At 38.8% G+C, this 24,007-nt stretch overlaps 1 protein-coding gene across 1 annotated transcript in view; it reads right to left on the bottom strand.

Moving 5' to 3' along the window:
• LOC150099804 (sodium channel protein para-like) overlaps positions 1-24,007 on the bottom strand; it is a 1,646,355-nt gene that overhangs the window by 568,281 nt on the left and 1,054,067 nt on the right. Inside the window, exon 23 of the mRNA XM_090403494.1 lies at positions 15,949-16,129. Within this exon, the coding sequence (XP_090259620.1) occupies positions 15,949-16,129 (181 nt within the window). The remainder of the gene's footprint in view (positions 1-15,948; positions 16,130-24,007) is intronic.

The raw sequence follows: 24,007 nt of genomic DNA, 5'->3' as shown, positions 1-24,007 counted from the left end.
AGAGGACACTGACTTGTAGAAGTAAGGAGATTCTGGTTCCATTGTATAAGGCCTTGATTAGGCCATATATTGACTACTGAACAGATTTGGACACCTGGTTTTCAAAAGAATTTAGAGATGTTGGAAAGGATCCAGAGGCGATTGACTAAGGTAGTTTCAGATTTCTGGAATGTTGAATATGAAGAAAGCTTGAGAAGACACAATTTACAGTGTCTAGTAGATAGGAGTAAGATGGTTGATATGATAGAGACACACAAACTGGTAAGGGGTTTGCTATAGGATTAACATTGAAAAGGTTTTTCATAAAATGGCAGGAGAACAAGAGGTCATTCATGGAAGCTGTATAAAGAAGGTGTGAGCAAGGGAGCGAGAAGCAAGTTTTTTGCATGGAGAGTTGTGAATGATTGGAATGCATTGCCTGAGAGTGCTATGTGTGTGTGCAGAGAATATGAATGTATTTAAGGTATGGTATGTTGAGCTGTGTATATGATCTCTTGAGATGAGTCTTTGACTCCATAGTGTCTTAAGATAATATATTTGTGCCAAGAGAGATTTGAGTTTAGTGTTATCCCAGTTTAGTGTTATGAAGGATTTCATTGCAAACAGAATAGTGTTCTGTTTGCAATGAAATTAGCAAGATTATCCAAACTCCAATTATGAATGGAAATTTTTATTTCAAGTGGTAGTAGTAAAGTCTCTGGTTAAGGACTGCTGATTTGTACATCACCAGGTTTGTCAAATGAAAGGGAGGAATGCAATGTGCTGTCATTTATCACCAAAACTATGTGTGTGTGTTGGATTGGTAGTATGCTAAAGTAAGTCATGTATATATATATATATATATATATATATATATATATATATATATATATATATATATATATATATATATATATATATATATAAAGAATAGGATTGGTTAGGGAACAGAGCCTTGTGGTACCCCTGGATTGGTTGTGTACCTAGAAGATAAGGAACTGTTCATCATCACCTGAAGTGAGCCTCCAAACAAAAGTTGGCTGTTCAACTGCAGAAGGTGTGGGGGGGGGGGAGATAAATAATATGAGTTTACTTAAGGCCTTTGTGCCAGACTCAGTCAAAAGCCTTTAAGATATCAAGGGCAACCACTTGGGACTTGCCAAACTATTTCATGGTATTTGTCCAGATGTGGGTGACATAAGTGAGTAGATCACCTGTTGACTAACAATGATGGAACCATACTGGTGTTTATTTATTAGGCTGAGAGTCTTCAGCATAGAGTAGCAGTTTAGTATTGATAGCTCTTTCCATTACTTTGGAAGGAACTGGAGTAAGACAAATTGGACGGTAGTGTAAGTGTATAGATTTGTCACTCTTTTTGGAGATAAGTTGAATATGGACTAATTTCCTTACTGCAGGTAGGTGCCAGTGGAATAAGACTGTGTAAAAAGATGACACAGAATGGGGTTTCAAGTCTGGAGCACAGATGTTTAGGACAATCAGAGGAATGCCATCAAGACCAGTAGACTTTTTGGCATCCAGTTTGAGCAAAATTCTCTTGATTCCTTTTTGGTGAAAGGACACACTGGGTATTGAGTATAGGGTGTGAGGGATGGTTAGGAGTCATTTACCAAAATCAGCAGTACAAAAATAAGAGTAGAAGTAGGAAGCCAGGAGATTGTTTTTTTTCTGTGAGTGATGATGCAACAGTGGTGGGAGCAGTGTTGAGAAAAATCTGTGAATAATGGCTATGACTAGAGACCAGAATGCATGGCTACCATTTGGACAGGATACAAGTTTTCCTGCTTTTAGCTCTCTCAAGATGTGATGACAGTTTCTTGCATCAATTTTTGGCTTTGGTATAAGCAATATAGGTGGATGGAGTTTTGGATGCAAGTCATTTATGGTATGCTCAATTCTTCTCTTGTACAGCTTTGGCACCCATGTGAAAGAATCAAGGCTTACATAAGGGAAGAGAAGTTAGGGTGGAATGGGTAATAAATGTTTTTATGACAAGAAGAAATATTTTGGTGTTACATTCATCACATAGGTTTGGTTCAGCTTGCCAGAAGCAATAATCCATCCAACAAAATGTAACATGGTAGTTGTGTAGATCATCTCACTTGGCTTTCTTGCCATGCTATATGATAGATGGATGCAAGTGAATGTGTTTGTGTTGTTTCATGGGAGAAGAGAGAAATCATGAGATTGTGGTGTGAACTAACTAGATGGCAGGCAGCAATCACTGTGCACTTGGATGAGTCATTAGTAAGGAAGAGGTTCAAGGTATTTAGAGAATAGTTGTGGTCAATTGGTATTCTGGTAAGCATGTGTCCTATTTGTGTAAGGTTGTTGGTGATGGTAAATGACTCAGCTTCTCTAACTACTTGATCTGTGCAACTGGAGTAGAAGAACCAGCTGTTAGGAAAGTTGGATTGAAGAATGTTGCATTTTAAGGAAAAGAAAGGAAACTGAACAGTTCAGAATGGTTGGTGGCATTATGAGAGCAGTAGAGACTGCAGATGAAATTGATAGAATGGGGTAGAGAGGTTTTGAGCCAAAGAAGGTCAAAATTGGTCGATGCCAGGTCAGGCACTCTTTGATATAGAATGTTGGAATGAACACATGCACAACCCCACCTGAGATGAAAGGAGCCAAACAGTGTGTAACTGAGAAAGCTGGGATGAATGGTGCTTGGGAGAGTAGAAATCTGGGTTTTGCAGGCTGAAGATGGAAATGGACATCACTGAGGTTTGAATTGTGATCAATATTAGGGAAGTTCTGTGAGGTTTGCTGTTAACTGCATTGGTTACTCATGAACTCTCTGCACTGATAGAGTTCAAGTTTCTCCACTTTGTCATTTTTCTTTCAGTTGTTGCCATGATCTTCTACCTTGTTCCTGGTGCATGTGAGTGAGATCTGACTGGGCTCATACATGCAACATGGTGGTGGTACCTTCAGACATGTTATTCATGCTGGCTATGACTTCCGATCTGTTCAGTATGCATTGAAAGTCACTTTCACTAGACATTTCACCAGGTTCTTTGCATGGAGGGTGGTTGGTGGTTGGTGGGTGGAATGCATTGCCTGAGCATGTTGTGGTAGTCACATTGAATCAGTTTAAAGAGTTTAAAGCATGGCTGGATGAGCATTGTGTGCAATAGCATGTGCCTCCCATGATGAGTCTCTGACTCAATGGAGGTCGAATGTTAATAATAATAATAATAATGACAAAGAATGCATCAGTGAATATCAGAAGGTTGTTGAAATGGATAAAAGATAATAAGTGTGATGCCCTGGTATGACAGTGGTGAGATGAGGCAGAGAGCAAGGATTATGAAGGATATGTTAGCAAAAATGTGTGAAGAATAAGGAGTGCACTTTGTTAATGTATGGAATGAGTTTGAATGACTAAGTGAACTGTATAAAAGTGACGAACTGCATTTCAATAGTTTTGGTGTTAGTCACTTGGAGAGACTGCTGCTGGGAGGTAGAGAAGTGAGTGCAGAGAATGAATTCAATCAAGTGAGAAGTGATGTGGAAGAATGGGAGAGTAAGACAGAAGAAAAATTAAGAGGTGTTATGAATTAAGAAGTGAGTGGCATGAGTATAGAGAATGAGAGAACAGGTATGCATGACAGACAGGGAAATGGGGAAGCCACTGTGGACAGGGAAACACAGCGTGAGAAAGGTTGATGCTTCAAGGGGAAGTGAATGCAAGTTTAGACATAAGGGGGAGGGGATGACCTGGGATCAAGAGAAAACAGTTGGATTTGAAGAAGATTCTAAGATGAATAAGAGAAAAAGAAATGGCTCAAGTTAAGTATGGAGAAATCACATCAAATAAGTGGTATGAGTGGAACTAGCTATAGATCCAGGAATGAGCTGATATGCTTGTATACAAATGCTAGAAGTGTAAGAAACAAGACAAATGAAATGGTTGCATTAATTGAGTCTGTTCACCCAGGGTTTGTTGGAATAAGTGAGATATGGTTGACATCCTGAGAGGAATAGAGATGGAAGGGTATGACGTTTTTCATGAAGATAGAAAGGGAAAAAAGGGAGGGGGGTGCTATTGATGATAGAGAAAGAGTTATGTCCATACAAGGTAGAGAGGCAAGAGGGAAATAGTGCCAGTGGTTTTGAGGCAGTATGGTGTGAGATAGAAGTGAATAGAATGAAATACTTAAGATGTTGTTGTAGACCTGGTAATGTAGTGGTAGTGACCATGAAATGTATAACCAAATTAGTCAAACAAATAAGAAAAGGGTGATCATTATGCACAATTTTAATTATGGCAACATGCAGTGGGATGATGAGATAGCAACTGGAAGTAAGGAAAATTGAGTTTCTTGAGTTTTTGAGGGACAACTATCTCAGATAGTATGTAACAGAGGGTACATGAGGATTGAGGGTCTTGGATTTTGATTATCTCATCGGAGGATGTAATTATAAATGAGGTGTCAAATCACCCTCCAGTTGGTGAGAGTAACCATGAAGTGATTACCTGGGTGGTTGCCAGCAGTGTGAGGACCTCTGTGAAGAAAAAGGGTATGTGTGAAACTACAAGGATGGTAATTATGAGAAGCTCAGGAGATAGATTTCAGGTGTAGCATTCCAAGGGATCAGAAAGTTAAATAAGGTAGGTGTGAAATGGATGAATGAAGAGATTAAGCCTGCAATGCAGAGGAAAAAGGCATTATGAAGGCAGCATAAGAGGAATGATAATAAAAAAATCAATTCAATGAGGATTATGAAGAACAGGCAAGAAGGGTTGGCTGGTAAGGGTAGCAAAAGTGAAGTATGAACAGCAGTTAACTAATGAAGCCAAAAATAATCCTAGGGAGTTCTTTTGATATGTAGCCAGCAAAAAAAAAAAAAAAAAAAAGGATTATGAAAGGATCAAATCAAAGCAGGAAAGCCTCCAGGGATGGACGGAATTACAACAGAAGCTCTCAAAAATGCTGGGTATAATACATATTCCAATCTCCTTGCTATAATGAATCAAGCTTTAAACTGGAATAATACCTCAACAATGAAAACAAGGCCTTATTTATACCCAAAAAAGGACAGTTTTAATATAATGGATAACTACAAAGGAATTACTTTGCTATCAACCACAGTTAAAATCTACAATAGGATGCTACTCAATAGAATAGAACCTTACTTAACACCAACCACTTTTATGAAAAAACCAAGCTGGATTTCTAAAAAAATGATGTATAATAGAAGAGATACACTGCATCAAAAGAATCACAGAAGGTTCACGTGATAAAAACTTACCACTCATTTTAACCTTTATGGACTTCAAAAAAGCCTTTGACTTCATTAATAGAGAAGCAATGCTTAAAATACTCAGCTTCTATGGTATACTCTCAAAGCTCATACAAGCAATCTCAGCGCCTTGTAAAGATTACAATGCAACAGTAATCTTTAAAACAGAAACATCTGAATCATTTCCAGTGACAACAGGAGTCCTGTAAAGTGATGTACTAGCACCTTATTTGTTTTTAATATGCTTGGACAATATCTTCCAGACCATCAACACATATTTTGGTTTTAGCATTAAAACATCCACCCACACCATGCAAATAAATGATCTTAGCTTTGCTGACGATGTTGTACTTATTGATACAGACCCAACAAATGCACAAAAACATTTCAAACTATTAGAGGCACAAGCTAAGCTTATTGGTCTGCAGATCAACATCCAAAAGTCCAAAGTATTCTCAATAGATTGTGAAAACTTTATACTTCATATTAACAATAAATCCTTAGAAAGAGTAAAGGATTTTCATTATCTTGGATCGTACATTAGCAAAATACAGAAAACGATATTAGGAAACGTAAACAGCTGGCTCTAGTCTTCCATAACAAACTCCACCCATTTGGAAATCATTGTTAATATCATTAAAGACAAAATTAAGACTATACCATGCAACTAGTAGATCCATCATCTTCTATGGTTCTCAAACCTGGACAATAAGTATAAAAAAAACAGCAGATCTAATTAACTCCTTTGGAACTACATGTCTCAGACTGATCGTTGGATACACCTAGATCGAGTGCATCACTAACTCTGCTGTGCTAAATCTGGCTAAGCAAGAACTTGTCAGTATAGTCAAAAAACTACAACTCATGTGGCTTGGGTATCAACTCAGACATCCTGAAGTCTCGTCCTTATTGGAATCCCTTATTCTGTACAAACCAGAAAATGGCAAACATAGTAGAGGAAGACCATGCAAACAATTTTGGCAATACATATGTGAAACCATCAGTAGGCTGAACTGCAAAACTCCATCTGACATCTACCAGTTAACTCAAGATAGAGAGATTTGGAAGACCGAAAAGGAAATGTGCGTGGAATTATAAGGCAGGTGATTATAATAGTCTTAGGTATCAACTATGCAGTTCCATGGAGGACAGAATTGGAAGGACAGGATATCATTAGTGCTTGGGAAATTGTGAAAGAATATTTGTTAGCAGCAATAGTAAGCTGTATTCCATGAGTGAAGAAGCAGACACAATTTGGTGTAAAGTGGATGACAAACGATATCAAACAGGAACTGCAGTTGAAAAAGAGATTATGCAAGATATCCAAGGAGATGGGTGGAGGTCAGATACATGAAGAATATAAGACGCAGGCCAGGAGAGTGGCCAGAATGGTGAGGAAGGCAAAACTGGAATATGAGAAGAGATTGGCTCTAAGATCCAAAGAAAATCCTAGGGAAATTTTTTTAACTATGTGGACAATAGGCAGAGAAATGATTGTTGAAGAATGACATTGCGGGATAAAAATGGGAATAGAGTGACTGATGCAGAGGACATAGTGGAGTTGTTCAATGAGTACTTTATTGGAGTATTTCATCCTGGAGGGGTTTTTAATACTAGAGGGATAAGGCATGATCAGGGTTTAGAGGTGCAAGAGGAGAGTGTGTACCAAATACTGAGTACTCTGGTTACCAATAAAGCTGTTGGACTGGATGGTATTTCACCACGGGTTTTGAGAGAATGTGCTAAAGAACTGACAGCTCCATTGACCTGGCTTTTCAATAAAAGTCTGGCTGTGGGAAAGGTACCCAGGGAATGGAAGGAAGGTAAAATAGTGCCGCTGCATAAGGGTGGCAGCAGACTGGAAGTGTCTAATTATAGGCCTGTTTGTGTGTCATCAGTAGCTATTAAGGTCTTGGTGACAAGACCTTAATAGCTACTAATGACACACACCTCATCAGCTGCTCTTGTCTCTAAAGTGACAAGAGCAGCTGATGAGGAAAAGGCATATACTGGCATTTTTTTGGATTTTGCAAAGGCATTTGACAGGGTGCCACATGATAAGCTGATATTTAAGTTGCAGCACATGGGTTTAAATATTGGGTTAGTCAAATTGATTCAGGATTGACTGACTGATAGGTATCAGAGAGTTGTGTATGGTGGAGCAATATCAAGGAAGCAGAAAGTTACAAGTGGGTTTCAACAGGGATCAGTACTGGGACCTGTTTTGTTCAAGCTTTATATCAATGATATTGTCAATGGATTGCAAGAGGAAATTCAGTTGTTTGCGGATGATATGAAACTGGGAAGGGTTATCAGTAATAGTGCAGATGTGGTAGCCCTGCAAGAGGATTTGAATAAACTAGACAGATGGGCAAATGAATGGGGTGTCGGTTCAATGCAGCAAAATGTAAAGTCTTGAGGTTTGGGATCCATCGATGGGAGGATACATACTTGATTGGAGGAGCTGTACTGGAGGAGGAGGTAGGGGAGATAAGAGATCTGGGGGTGATGATTGATAGAAAACTGAAATTCATGGAGCATATTGCAAAGGTGGTGAGGGTAACTCAGAGGATTGTTGCAATACTGAGAAGGACGCTGACTTGCAGAGATAAAAAAAGTTATCATTCCATTGTATAAGGTCCTGATCAGACCACACTTAGACTATTGTTCTCAAATTTGGTCCCCAGGATTTGAAGGGGATAAATTGGCTGTGGAAAGGGTACAGATGCAGATAACAAAGATGGTTTCAGGACTGTACAATATGAGTTATGAGGATCAACTGAGGGAAAGTGGACTGCAGAGTTTGGTGGATAGAAGAAGGAGAGGTGATATGATCGAGACTTTTAAACTGTTGAGAGGCAGTTACAGGGTAGATTGGAGAGTTCTTTCACTTGGTGGAACAGTGGGAAGTAGCGATGACAAGGAGCCATCCCTGGAAGTTACGAAAGGAGGCTGTGCGCAAGAGGGTGAGGAGTGGTTTCTTTGCATGGAGGGTGGTTGAACCTTGGAATGAATTGCTGAGAGAGTGGTTGGAGCGGGAACGGTCAACAGGTTCAAGGAGTGGGCGGATAAACTTTGTGTTTCCTAAAAATAACCTCCCATGATGAGTCTTTTGACTCCATGGAGGCCTGGATAATAATAATAATCTTCTTCTTCTTCTGCAGCTTCTCCCACTTAAGTGGGGTCACTGTTATTATTATTATTATTATTATCATTGGATAATAATAATAATAATAATAATAATTTTTAATATAAATCTCTTTTCCCTTTTCTCATTGCATCATATTGTGAATAAACTGTGTATGTATGTTTGTATAGAAGGATGACATTGATTGGAAAAATGGTATAAGAATAACTCCTGTAGAGACTATAGTTTGGATACTTAATGAGCAGTTGATGATGAGGAGAAGAGACTGACTAAGTGAACAAGAGGTATATGGGGAATTGAGCAAACTTGATATTAATAAGGCTGTGGGACTTGATAATATATCACCACGTATTTTGAAGGGATATGCCAGGTAGTTGGCATTTGCCTTGACATATTTTTTTAATGAGTCTTGCAGTGGGCTTGAGTTCCAAAGGAGTGGAAGGAGAGCAAGATTGTGCTGCTTCATAAGGGAGGTGATAGAACTCGAGCATCAAATTATAGGCCTATCCCTGTGTCAGATGTTGTGGTTAGGGTGTTGGAGAGGCTTATAAGAACCAGAACCCAGAATTGGGTAACAATGGTATTATCTCTGATGGACAGCATGGATTTTCTAAAGGGAGGCTGTGTCTTAGTAATCTAGTTACTTTTGACAATAAAGTGACGGCTTCATTTGACAGAGGTGAGGGATACATAGTATACTTAAATTTTGCACAGACTTTTGATAGATTAACGCAGGATAAGTTGATAGTCAAACTAGAGTGGGGTTGGATATCAGATTAGTGCATTGGATCAGAGAGTGGCTATCTGATAGGTATCAGCAAGTTGTGTATTGGGAAGCAATATCCCATATTCACTAGTGGAGTGCCTCAGGTTTAACCTGTATGTTAATGTTATTGGAGAAGATTTGGATGCGGATATTCAGTTGTTTGCAGATGATGCCATGTTTTGACGAACTATGAAGAGTAGAGAAGAAGTCTTGGATAGATTGAGTGAATGGGCACGGGAATGATGATACCATTTCAATGTTACAAAGTTAATTTTTAAAATTTGGGAAACAAAGATGGGATGTAGAATTTAAGCTTGGTCGGGATATATTTTTGGAGGTGGAGGAAATAAGAGATCCTGGGGGTGATAGTGGATAGAGATCTAAGATTTGGAGGACACATTGCCAAAATTGTAAGGACAATACAATGAATTCTGGGTATGATGTAGAAATAAAAAGTTTCTTGTTCCATTTTATAAGGCTCTGATTAGGCCACACAAGGACTACTGTGCACAGATTTGGTAAACTGGTTTTCAAAAGGATGACGAGATGTTGGAAAGAAAGGGTCCAGAGGCAACTGACTAAGGTAGTTCCTGATATCTGAAATGTCGAATATGAGGTTGAGAAGATGCAATTTATAGGGTCTAGTGCATAGGAGGAAGAGGGGTGATATGATAAGAGACCTACAAGTTCAAGTTCATAAAGGGTTGTCTTTATGAACTTGTAGGTCTCTTATCATATCACCACTCATAAAGGGTTGTCTCTGGTTCTCCCCTGACATCCCACAGAAAACAGTGGGATGTCAGGGGAGAACCAGAGGTCATTCCTGGAAGCTGTATAAGTAAGGTGTGAGCAGTAGGTTTTATGCATGCAGAATTGTGAATGATTGGAATCCCTTGCCTGAGAGTGTGGTGTCTGCAGAGAATTTGAGTGTGTTTAAGGCACGGTATGATGAGATGTGTGTATGACAGTAGGACCTCCTAAATGAGATTTTGATTCCATGGGGTCTTAGTTTAATAATAATAATAATAATAATTATATATATATATATATATATATATATATATATTGTGCTATACATGGATTTTGCAAAGGATTTTGACACATAATTATAACAACAAGTTGTTATTTAAATTGGGACAGATGGGACTGGATAACAGGTTGTGTTTGGGAAAAACATATCCAGATGAAATCACTGGTGGGTGTTATGAGGAGTTCTGTTTTAGGAGCATTACTTATAGCTTATGGATACTATGGCAGGTTTATATGTAGATATGCATTTGTATATGATGAAAAATTCGGTTTGGGGGCAGCTCTGAAGAAAACTGATGTCAGTTTGTGCAGATCAGTGAGTATATCACAGTGCAGTGGTGTTGAACTGTAAAGTTTTGAAATAGTTAAGATTAATTTACTGTTTATTCAATTCTCATATTCCTTATCCCTTCTAGCACCTTCATGTACTGAAGCAGGTGGAGGAAGATAAGGAAACTGGGAGTAATGATAGATAAGATCTAACAATTTGGACTGCAACTTTGCCAGAATTGGGAAGCTGGCATGAAGATTATGATTATTGCAATGGTGAAGAGGACATCAACATGTCAAAGTAAAGAGGTTAGTGTTCCACTATAAAAAAAAAGTTAATCAAGCTGCATATGCACTTGCACATAAATTTCATCACCTGATTTCTGACAACACGAACGTATTTTGGAATGGATAAAGAGAATGATCACTAAGGTAATGTATAGAATACTGGATATGAATACAGACTGAGCAAATATGGGAATATCATTCTGCAAAGCATGGTGGGTCAGAGGAGAGATGATTAGGAAGACAGAAGTTATTATTCAGGCCTCCATGGAGTCAAAAGACTCATCAAGGGGAGGTCCACCCTTTAGAAACACAAAGTCTATCATACCACTCCTGAAACTCATTGACCGTTCTTGCTCTCACCACTCCATCAGGCAATGCATTCCACGGTTCAACCACCCTCCATGCAAAGAAACCAGTCCTCACCCTCTTGCTCACAGTTTCCTTTTGTAACTTCCAGAGATGGCCTCTTGTCATCATTCCTTCCTGCTGTTCAACCAAGCGAAAGAACTCCCCAGTCTCAACCCTGTAACCACCTCTAAGCAGTTTAAAAGTCTCAATCATATCACCTCTCCTTCTTCTTCTATCCACCAAACTCTGCAATCCACATTCCCTCAGCCAATCCTCATAACCAAAATTGTACAGTCCTGAAACCTTCTTTGTACCCTTTCCACGGTTAATTTATCCCCTTCAAATCCTGGGGCCCAAATGTTAGAACAATGTTCCAAGTATGGTCTGATCAGGGTCTTATACAACGGAATGATAACTGTTTTATCTCTGCTGGTCAGTGTCCTTCTCATTATTGCAGCAATGCTCTTTGTGTTACTTTCACCACCTTTGCAATATGTCCCCTAAATTTTAGGTTTTTATCAATCATCAACCCCAGATCTCTTGTCTCCCCTACTTCCTCCAGTATAACTCCTCCCATAGAGTATGCTGCATCCCATCGATGTTTCCCAAACCTCAAGAACTTACATTTTGCTGCATTAAACTGACAACCCCCATTCATTTGCCCATCTATCTAGCTTATTCAAATCCTCTTGCAGGGCTACCACATCTGCACTATTACTAATAATCCTTCCCAGCTTCGCATCATCTGCAAAGAACTGAATATCCTCTTACAATCCACTGGCAATGTCACTGATATAAAGGTTAAACAATATAGGTCCTAGTACTGAGCCCTGTCGGACCCCGCTTGTAACCCTGCACCTCCTTGAAACTGCTCCACAATACACAACACTCTGCTACCTATCAGACAGCCAATGCTGAATCCAGTTGACCCATGTGCTGCAACTTAAATATCAGCTTATCGTGTGGCACCCTGTCAAATGCCTTCGCTAAGTCTAAGAAAATTGCAGTACGGTCCCTCACTACTTTCTCCAAGATCATAACAACTACTGATGACACACACACTGGCCTATAATTAAACACTTCCAGTCTGTTATCATCCGTATGCAATGGCACTATCTTACCTTCCTTCCATTCCCTGGCCACCTTTTCCGCAGCCAGACTTTCATTGAAAAGCCAGGTTAAAGGCACTGTCAGTTCCCTAGCACATCTCTCAAAACTCGTGGTGAAATATCATCCAGTCCCAAAGTTTACTGACATCCAGAGTACTCAGTATCTGAAACTATCATTAAAACTGACTCCTCTAGAATGAGATACTCCAATAAAGTGTTTTGAACAATTCAATATGTCCTCTGCATCAGTCACTCTATTCCCCTTTTTATCCCACAATATCATTCTTCCTCAGTCATTTCTCCTCCTACTGGCCACATAGCTAAAAAATTCCCTAGGATTTTCTTTGGATCTTAGGGCCAATCTCCTCTCATATTCCAGTTTCGCTTTCCTTACCACACTAGTTGCTCTTCTGGCCTGTGTCTTATACACTTCATGCATCTTCTCTTCACCTGTCTCCTTATATCTCTTCCATAGCCTCTTTTTCGCATGCAATTCCTGTTTAATATTGTTTGTCATCCACTTTACTCCACTTTATTATTCTTCACTCGTGGTGTACAACTTACCATTGCTGATAACAAATATTCTTTCACAATTTCCCATGCACTAATGATATCCCGGCCTTCCAATTCCTCCCTCCATGAAACTTCCCGAAGTTGATGTCTAAGACTATTATAATCACCTGATTTATAATTCCACATAAGTTCTCGTCTCTTTGATACTTCTGCATGTCTATTCATTTTCCAAGTCAAAACCATATGGTCACTCTCTCCAACTCGTGGGAGAGTTGTCATCTCAGTTATTATCAACTCTTCTGATGCTATAACCAAATCCAAAACTATTGAACCTCTTGTTCCCTCTGTTACATGTTGCCTAAGACATTTGTCCCTCAAGAATTCTAGAAATTCCATTCTCCTATTGCTACATGCATCTTCCTCTCTCCAATTTATACTACTGTAGTTAAAATCTCCTATAACAATCATTCTTCTTGCACTTGCCAAACTTAAGTGTCTAAACATCTCCTGGTCCCCATCCTCTGTGCTCCTGGGTCTGTAGCAATACCCCACTAAATATCCTATCTTGCCTACCTCTACCTCACACCATATGCTCTCAAAATCATTTGTCTGACTTCCTTCCAAACCCTCCACTCTTAGAGGACATAGGTTGTCACTTATCATAAGCAGTACCCCACCCCCACGCTTTCCCCTCCTATCCTGACGAAAAATGCTGTACCCAGCGACTTCTATTCCTGTTATTATATCCCCTTCTGTCAACCACGTCTCAGTGATCCCAATAATTTTTGGCCAGGCTGATGCTATCTGCGCCACCAATTCCTTTCCCTTATTCCGGATACTCCTGGCATTAGTATAAAGCATATAAATGCCATTGTTTCTATACCCAGCATTATCCTCTCTAGACTCCACTGGGCTCAGTGTTACCTGATGTCATCTCCCTTCTCCCAAGTATCCATTCCCACAAGAGGCCACCCCTGCTGTCATCCTCCCTGGGACACACTGACTGGTTCAGAACAGCAATCTCTCCAGATGCCTACGTCCTTCCTCATTCAAATGTAAGTGGTCTGTCGCAAACAATACAATACAATTCCTCTCTTTCCTCAAATGCACTCCAAGCATCCACATATACCAGTCGTCTCTTGTCACACATTCTCACTATTATGCCATTCAATATCACCGCTCTTTTGCTCAGCTTGTCATTATCATACCTAGGCAACACGCACACTATTTTTCCTCTCTCTGTCTTCTTCCGTACAGCCTCAAGCAAAAATCTCATATCTCTCGCTGCCCGACTTACATTATCACTCAAGTCATTTGTTCCTACCATCACAATCATCTCATCCACCCTTTCACCTCTCTTAATTGGCATAGCCACCCTTTCTATTGTTCCTCCTGGCAAACACTCATCATGCATCCTATCTTGAACACCACAGATCATTGAGTCGCCATACATTATACTTCTTACCATTCCCTCTCTCCTATTGTTTCCATTCTCTCTCTTCTTTCATTCTCATAGGTGTCTCTCATTCCCTCTCCTCTACTGCTATTCTCTCTTCTAGCATTCCCATACCTCTCTCCTACTGTTTCCATTCTCCCCTCTTCTAGCACTCTCATACATCTCTCTCATTCCCTCTCTCCTACTGTTTTTATTTTCTCCACTTCTAGCACTTCAATATCCCTCTCTCATTCCGTCTCTCCTACTGTTTCCATCCTCTCGTTTACTAGCACTCCCATACCTCTCTCTAATTCTCTCTCTTCTACTGTTTCCATTCTTTCCTCTTCTAGCATCCCCATACCTCTCACTCATTCCCTCTCTTCTACTGTTTCCTTTCTCTCCTCTTCTAACACTCCCAAAATTCTCTCTCTCCCCTACTCTGTTTCGGCTTGCATTTATCTCTTCCATTCTCCTAATGTTATCTTTCATACTTCTGCTCTCATTCACAAGACATTCCACCTTCTCTTTCAGCTCATCTATCTTCCTCTGCAGGTCAGTCACTCTTAATCTAAATTCACTCTCCCAAACAAAACCATCTCCTAAACTTCCACAGTCACTCACGCCTTCCACACTATCAACTATTATTTTATCATTCATATATATATTTTTTTCATTCTCTCCTATCACGCTACTTGTCTTCCTACGTTCATCTCCCGTTCCTTGATCAACAAGGTCGGATATTGATATTTCTAACGCACTTATTTCCTCCCACTGCCTGCATTTTACGCACATACGCTCTCCACTCTCTTTCACAAGCCACATATCCAATTCCCGAGACGTATACATGCCACAAGTACTGCATGCCACAAAGTTCCTTATGATATTGCTTAAAATAGAGTTCTTAATTGCATAAAGACTATTTAACCAGAGGACTGAGAAGCATTTGATTGCTTCTAGAGAGCTGGTGCAGTGTCTGAGAATGTAGTCAGCAGGGAAACAGTGAACAAGTTAACACGTTCGCTGCCACGCTACTTCAGCCTAGTCTGTTCCCGTACGCTGAGCAATTTCACTTCTTCAAGGTCAGTACGGTAATCTCGTTGCCGGCGGTAAGCGTCATACGAGTATACTCATAGTTGGCTTGTGCAGAGCATATACCATCTATGAGAATACAAAGTTTTGATGCTAGCTCCACAAGCCAAACATTTTCACTTCTTCAAGGTCAGTACAGTAATCTCGTTGTCGGCGGTAAGCGTCATACGAGTATACTCGTAGCTGGCTTGTGTGGCTGGTTTACCAACTACGAGTATACTCGTAGTTGGCAGCGAACGTGTTAAAGACACCATTTCATGAGCACTTAGTAGTTTGGAATTCCCATGATGATCTTTGACCTCATGGGGGTCTGAAGATAGTACTGCTACTACTATATTATTATTAATATTTAACATGATTCGTGTTTATATAAGTAAATGTGTTAATGATAAGAAGCAAAAATTATTTTTAAAGAATCATTCACTACATATCAACTTATTAATTTTATTAATTTATATTTATAAATTAATTTATCAATTTATTCATTTCATTAATTTATATTTATAAATTAATTTATGAATGTATTAATATAAATTATTAATTTATATTACTTTAGCAAAAGCAGTTTTGCTGTTCTGTTGTGAACCAGAAGTTTTATTTTTGTAACATTACTGAGTAAATAATACATATGCCTAATAACTATACTGTTACCAATTATAAAACACAGGATAGACAATGACAACAAGAATCTTAATCTTGCCTTGAATAGCAATTTCCGAATTGTCAGCAATAACGACTTCCAAGTCTGTAATCTCCTTAGGGCTTTTTTTATCTATCATTAAAATCTGACCATCAGCCAAAGTATTTCTAGGCACATCTTCCATATCTTCATGCACATCTGTTTGATCACCTATTTGATTTGTTAGTTTAGCTCGGATACTCTGTAATAGAATAATACCATTAAGAAGGAAAAAAGGAAAATAAACCAAAATGTGTTAAAATCAATTTTAAAATATTAGGTATTTTAAAATCAGTTTTAAAATATTAGGTATTTTAAAATTAGTTTTAAAATACTCCTTCATATACTGAAGGAGATAAAGAGGAGCATCCATGAAAGCTTATAAACCTTGATCCCACTCATGTTACTAATGCCCTATAGGTTTATTTATATACTTTTTCTATTTTTATTTATTTTCTTAGATAATTTAGAAGTCTTGCCGTAGAGACAAAACATGAACTTTTCAAATTATTTAAGCCTCCAATAAGCAGGGCAGAGATCTCACAGTAGGCAATAAAGTTTATCTCCCAACATACCCATTACCAGTGCCAGGATTTGAATCAGAATAAGACAGATAGTCTTAAAACTTTGTCTCCTTCTTCTTCTTCTCAAAGTCCACAAAGAACAGTAGAGTGGATATTAAGAAATATTCCTTACAGAAATCTTCCACTAGTTCTTGATTGACACTTTGCTTTCAGCTTGGTAAGTGAAGTACCTGTGCAATTTTTTTATATTGTCTATCCAAGTTTATTCTATGTCTGCCCTTTTTTCGAGTTCCTGGAATAAGTCTTTCAACAACTTGCATTGGTAGACTATTTGATCTACTGATATGACCAAGCCACACAAGTTATTTCCTTTGAATATTAGATATGATGTTATCTCTTGGACTGAAAGAACCAATTTGTCTTGCTTCAAAATTTGTGATGTGATCAGTGTATGATATATTTGCAAGTTGTCTACAACACTTCATTTCAAATGCCAACAATCTCTTTTTATCTTCTTAAAGGTTAGGTTAGTTTACGTAAATTGATAGTTCAATTTGCAACATTGAACTATCAGTTCAATGTTGCAAATCTAAGGTTTTAAAATTTGGTTAGCAAAGATGGCTTACAAAGTTACACTTGGTGGGGAAACTTTAAAGAAGGTGGAGGAGATGAGGTATCTGGGAGTGGTTGTGGAAAAGGACCTGAAATTCAGGGGGTCAAATTAGATAAGTTTTGAAGACATCACATTGGATAATGGCAATAATGCAGAGGACCATGACATGCAGAAATAAAGTGGTTATGATGTAATTATATAAGGCCTTGATCAGGCTTCAAATAGATTACTGTGCACAGATTTGGTCAGTGAGTTTTCATGGTGATACGGATATGTTAGAAAAGGTCCAGAGAAGATTCACAAAGTTTGTCAGTGGTCTTTGGAATATGGAGTATGAGGAAAGATAAAGTGAATGTAAATCGCAAAGCTTTGTGAACGGGGGGGGGGGGGAGATACGATTCAGATATATAAGATAATCAAGAACAAGTGTGTTGCAAATGTAGACATATTGAATCAGTTTAAAGCATGGTAGGATGAGCTTTATGTGTGATAGTGTGCAGCTCCCACAATGAGTCTCGAACTCCATGGAGGTCAGATATTAATAATAACTGCATTCTGCAGTATTCATATATGAGGATGGTCTGAAAAGCTCTTTGCCTAACAATGAAACAACGAATTTATAATTTCAAAATTATTTTTATTTTTCAACATAATCTCGCTTAAGACTAATACGTTTATTCCAGCAATGCTCCAGTGCCATTATCCCATCCCTGTAGTGGTTCTCAGTAAGACGCCGACAAGTAAGGAAGAGTTTTAGTTTTGGAAAGACATAGAAATCAGAGGAAGTCAAATCCAGGGAATAGGGTGGATGTTCCAACAATTCATAGTGCAGATCCCTTAATTTTCCCATTGCCAAAACACCTTTGTGGGCAGGGGCATTGTCCTGATAAAAGATGATTTTTAATTCTGCAAACTGGGTCTTTTCTCATGAATTTTTTCATCTACTCTGGTTAAAAGATTGGAATAATATTCCCCAGTTATTGTTTTACCCTTTTCAAGATAATTAATAAACAAAGTGCCTTTAGCATCCAAAAACACCGATGTCATGACCTTTCCTGCTGATGGAACCAACTTTGTCTTCTTTGGCGCTGAACAACCATTTCTCCGATGTTTTGATTGCTGTCTAAATTCTGGTGTGTAATGGTGAATGTAAGTCTCATATCCTGGTCATGCTTTTTCCCTTTCAGTTGTTTCTGACTGTACCTGACTTTGAAGGCATTTCCCACAAAGCATTCCTGGTGAGATTTCTGCAGGGCAGTTCACCATTGCTTTCTCCAACTCCCAATTTTATCTGGGCTTGGGATAGGCATATGATGGGACATATTCATGACTGCAATCCATGTGCACACACAGCCGATTAGCCTGTTCTCGGGGACAAAAAAACCCGAGTTTCTGGGTGAAAAAAAACCCTGCTTCCGTATGAGACGTTTTCACTTTTAGTCAAAAGAGACTAGATAAAGGTTCCTTGTGTCACTGATGGGAATTAAAGCCAGGTCTTTCCACCCAAAGGGCTTTGTCTATACTGACTGAGCTATGGAGGCTCAAGTCTCATCGATAGTAATAAATCGACCCACAAAATCAGTTTTATTCTTGTTAAAATGCTCCAAGCACTGTTCAGAGATTTTCATGCGAGTGCATTTTTGATCTGCTGTGAGCAAGCGCGGCACCCATCTTGCACAAGCTATTTCATTTGCAATTCTTCATGCAAAATATATCCTACATATTCTTTTGAAATGCTTATAGTCTCAGCAATTTCATGCACTTGGACTCACCAGTCATCCAACACCATATCGTGGACCAATGATTTCTGGTGTTGTTACACTTTTTGGACGTCCTTCACATGGATCATGTTCAAGGCTGGTACAGCCATGTTTAAACGGCGCAGCCCATTTCTTATATGTTGAAAACAAAGGAGAAGAGTGCCCATAAACTTTTATGAACTTCGAATGAATTTCTTTTGGTGTTAAACCGTCTTTTACAAAGAATTTTATAACCACACGATACTCAATTTTATTTCAAGGGATATAGACAACACTTTTGCTTCCAACGGCTGTATAAAACAGCCGATAGTGTTCCCATCTATGTTCGAGGCCGAGAACTTTTCAGACCACCCTCGTACTACATATAGTACAGTATTCCTTTGGGCCTGGGAGGTAGACAGTGAGTGGATTTCAGAGGTAGTTAAGAATATTTTGTCAGTGAAGTGTTACTCAATTTCAGACTTTGAGAAAATGTATTAAAAAAAGAATCTTTAGCTTCTTTCTCCTGACTCTACACACTGAACAACCCTTTTTATAGATATCTATCTCCAAATACATTTAAAGGCAGTCCATCACTGATGTATACCTTTTTGTCCATCAAATTTGTTCTAGACATCCACAACCAGCATGCTATTTCCCTGAACAATCAACACAATAACGTATTTATAATCACGACTTTTCTTTTCAACTTGACTCTATCATAACATGACAGTACACTCACAATCTTTACTCTTTCTTATATATATATATATATATATTATTATTATTATTATTCAGGACTCCATGGAGTCAAAAGACTCATCGTGGGAGGTCCTTCCTAAGAACATAAAGTCTGTCAAGACTCATCGAGGGGAGTTCCCGCCCTAAGAAACACAAAGTCTATCATACCACTCCTTAAACTCATTGACCGTTCTCACTCTCACCACTCCATCAGGCAATGCATTCCACGGTTCAACCACCCTCCATGCAAGGGAACCACTCCTCACCCTCTTGCTATATATAATATATATAATAAAGAAAAAACTTGTTATTATTTAAAGATTTTATTTTCTTTTTAATATAAAAAAAAAAACTTTAACATAAAGGGCCTTATAACAAAATTGCACCTGGGGCCTCAAAGGAACATAATCTGTTACTGCCTATCATTCTAATTAAATAATCCTGCAACATTGTCACATTACCTTTATTTATTAACTATTGTCCTGTTCAGTTTAACCTCATCAGCAAACAACTTGATGTTCCTCCTCAAATCAATTTCAAGATCATTAATGTACAAATTAAACATCGAAGGTTCAAGTACAGAACCTTGCACATACTACTGATTACCTACACATACCGGCCACTGAATTAGAAACCTTCATGCAGATGTATATAAATGTCATTTACTTGTATATGCAGAATACTTGGTCAGGTATGTTACCATGTGTTCTAAGCAACTACTTAAGAATGCTGCTGGTCAGTAATGTACAAATGTATAGTAATGATCGCAATGGAAAAACAAAGAATCTTTCAGAGTTCGATAAAGGCATATTTGTGCATGCCTGTCTGACTGGAGCCACGATTTTGAAAACAACATGGCTGACTGGTTTCTCAAAATCATGGGTGTTTAACCGTGGAAAAATAACCCACATTGTTTGTTTAACAGGTACAACTGTGGTCCTAAAACAGTCAGGAATGAGATCTGCATCATCTGAGAAGGCTTGTATGGACAAACAGAACTTCCTGTGTTCAGTAATTGACTGCAACATTTCACGAAGGCTGTTCTTGACCCATATCTCACCTAACTATGCACAGAGAATCGAAGAGGATCAGTACTGGAAGTTGCATGCTTATAATGAAACCAGTGAAAGTTGGAAAGTTTGTCTGAAGTGGTGTCAGGAACACCGTGACTGGACACTGAAAAAAAGTCATGTGGTCTGATGAGCCATGGTACACCTTGTTCTGTACTGATGGTAGGCAGAGGGTTTGGCAAGAACTCCATGAAGCAATGAACCCAGCTTGCCTTGTACACACAACTCAACTTCTGGAGGTAGTTCCATGGTGTAGAGAATGTTCTGTTGGTATGGAACAGATCTGCTGATATTGCTGGAAGGTTGGGTGTCCTCCAAGGAATATCTGCCCATTGTTGCTAATCGAGTCCATCCTGCAGTTTTGCTATTCTGTTGCCATCCAGCAGGTGATGACAGTTGTTTCATGGATGGCAATGCTGCTGTCCATCATGCAAGAATTGTTCAGCAATGGTTCAGTGAGTATGAAAGTGACTTCCACCATCTTCCCTGGCCACCATAATGCCTGGATCTGAATCCCATTGAGAATATATGGGACATGTTAGAAAAACAGATCTGGAAGCAAAGTCCTCTTCTTTTACATCTGAACTAGTTAAAGTTCAGTGGCTGGCACATGTACCTTCTCCTTGTTTCTGATTCATAACATTCTCTTATCCATGCCACCAACTTCATATACTTCCCTATTAGTTCCACATTACATAATTGCTTTCATAGGAAACCTGTCGAAGTCTAGTACTATCATGAGAAAACCATTTCCTTTATCTAATTCAACAAAGACTGGCTCATCCTTCACAAACCCATGGTGTTTTCAGGGCACTGTATTCATCACCCAATTCAGGAATTCTAGAGTTAAGCAACTTTTGGAGCATAAACATTATTTTGGAGCTACTGAATGATTTATCATTTGTTACTGCTGTCTTGGAGCCTTTACATAAAGAAACTTTCTTGTACTCTTTCCAGTCCATTAGGATCTTTCTAGTGTGAGACTTTTTTAAAATATTTTCCTGCACACAGTACTGATATGCTAGAGGTTTTGCAACATCTTATGAACGAGACTAGTGGCCTTGTACATAAGACATTGGTGGGAAAATAGATAGGAGGGAAATTAAAAGTCGCAAATACTTGAGCAGTCAATGCTTCTACAACAACAAGGGTATATCATCCACTCAGATGATATGCCCTTGCAACATGATTACCCAATAATTCTTCTCTCATTTCCTGCCATCAGCATTCATTATTCTTCTATAATCATTCTTTCTTTCACCTACCACACAAAGTAAGAACTTTCTTGCGCTGCTTTTGTCTCATCTTTGCTCCTAGCTAATTTCAGTTCATAGATTATCATCTTGCAGATCTTACTTAATGATGGCACTGATTAATTGCACTCCCATGTGATTAATCCTCCTGATCCTGACTATCAAGATTCTGACACTGCTTCTGTCAAACATCCCTTGATCATTTCCAGTGCACTGTTAAATTTCTTTTCTGCATTTCTTTTGCCAAGGTACAACTCCAAGGATTTTTCCAAGTTTTAAAGAGGGTGCTAGAGTTGCTGAAGAACATGCCGGTGGATTTGAGATGTGCTAAAAAAAGTGTTTTTAATTAGGTATAGTGTGACTTCTGTCGTGAATTGTGCTGCATTTTACTCAGTAATACAAGTATCTTTCAGTGGTGCTGCTTTTGGAGTTTAGTTGTTGTTTATACCTGTGTTATTTTTGGGTTACCAAGAAGGCGAGGTCAGAATCAGATGCATCTGCAGTGAAAGAGAAGAAGAAGATAAGTTTTTGTTATTTATTATTTAGTATAGTTAAATATAGTATCGCATAAGTAAATTAGCTTACAGTAGAGCGCATAACACAGTATATAGTAGAGTGTCTAGTATTTAGCATGTAGCTGCAGTAGTTCCTTGGCACTATTTGAATGATGACGGCAGCCGCAGCTCCAATTACAAATGGCATGTCACCAAGTCCTCCCCCATTTAAAAACTATATTTTGTGTAACATACTATAGGATATTGTGCCATGCGGTGCTTCTGGTTTCTATGTGCCCCAGTAGTTGGTTATGTGGTAGATGAGAGAAGGGGAGTACATATATGTGCAAAATGGAAGAACTTAGTGAGTTAGAGATTACCATAACCAACTTCGTTGCATCAGGGAAAAGAGAATTTCAACCTAGAGAGACAAGTAGTGTGATAGAGGGTGTGAATAAAGAGTGAAACATGAATGAAAAAATAACAGTAGGGAGTGTGGAAAGTTTGAATGATTGTGAAGTTTTCGGAAATGGTCTTAATTGGGAGAATGAATGGAAGTAGAATTCCCAGGGTGGATGGTAGCAGTGGTGGCCTCTTGTGGGAATGGGAATGAAGGAAGGGAAATGACATCAGGTAACGCTGAGTCCAGTGGATTCTGGAGGAGATAATGATAGGTATAGAAAGAGTGACATTTTTATGCTTTTAACTAATGCCAGGATTTTTACTAAATAACTTAAGGAAATTACAACATACAATAGAATATACATTAAAATAAATTTTAATAACTTCCAATATTTCGGCAATGTCACATTGCCATTATCACAGGAACTTAAATACAAGACATGCAAGTGTGTTGTGCTTGCGTGCACACAAGCACAACACACAGTAAATGAGGAACGAAGCAGGAAGCTATTCTTTCTCCTAAAAGTCCTGATGATGCCCCCTAGTGGGCAATGTTGGTATTCTTGGCTCATTGGGCTGAAGGTCTTCTGATGTAGATTTCCCAAATTTGGGGAAGTCTCATGCAACCAAATTTGTTGAGGTTTGGATTGTTTCTTAGGGCTGAGGCTGATTCCATGGATAGCCTTTCGTATTCGAATTTACTACGGTGTATTACTGTGGCTTTCTTCCACCGTATTCTATGGCGGGTATCCAGCGCATGGTCTGCAAGACCAGAGTGGCAGTATTGGTGAAACTGGATGTAGTCCTTGTGTTCTGAAATTCCGATATTAGCTGTCCTGCCTATTTGGGTAAAGTAGGACAGCTTACAACTGCAAGGGACTTGGTATACACCAGGTAGGTCTAGGGGGGAAGGTTGGTCTTTAGTGGAGTGGATAAGGGATGCCAATTTTTTATAAGGTCTGTAACAAGAAGTTAAGTCATGTTTTTTTAGGATTTTTGTAATTTTTTCCAAGGTGCCTCGGATATAAGGAATGCTGATGGATTTAGAGTAATCCTTGTTCTGAAGGGGGGGAGGGGGGTTGTGGTTTATTGGTTTCAATATTTTTTGGATTTTTTTTGGGGAGGGGTAGCCATTGGCTAAGAAAGTGTTGAGAATGTGGCTTAGTTTGGTGGTTAGGGCATTGTCATTGGAACAGATAAGTTTAGCCCTGTTGTGTAGTGTCTTAATGACTCCATATTGTTGT

The sequence above is a fragment of the Typopeltis vanoorti genome, chromosome 14, assembly GCF_054136105.1.
Source record: "Typopeltis vanoorti isolate ZY-2024b chromosome 14, IOZ_Tvanoo_1.0, whole genome shotgun sequence".
NCBI classification, from domain to species: domain Eukaryota; kingdom Metazoa; phylum Arthropoda; class Arachnida; order Uropygi; family Thelyphonidae; genus Typopeltis; species Typopeltis vanoorti.
This window is presented reverse-complemented; position numbering and strand designations above follow the sequence as displayed.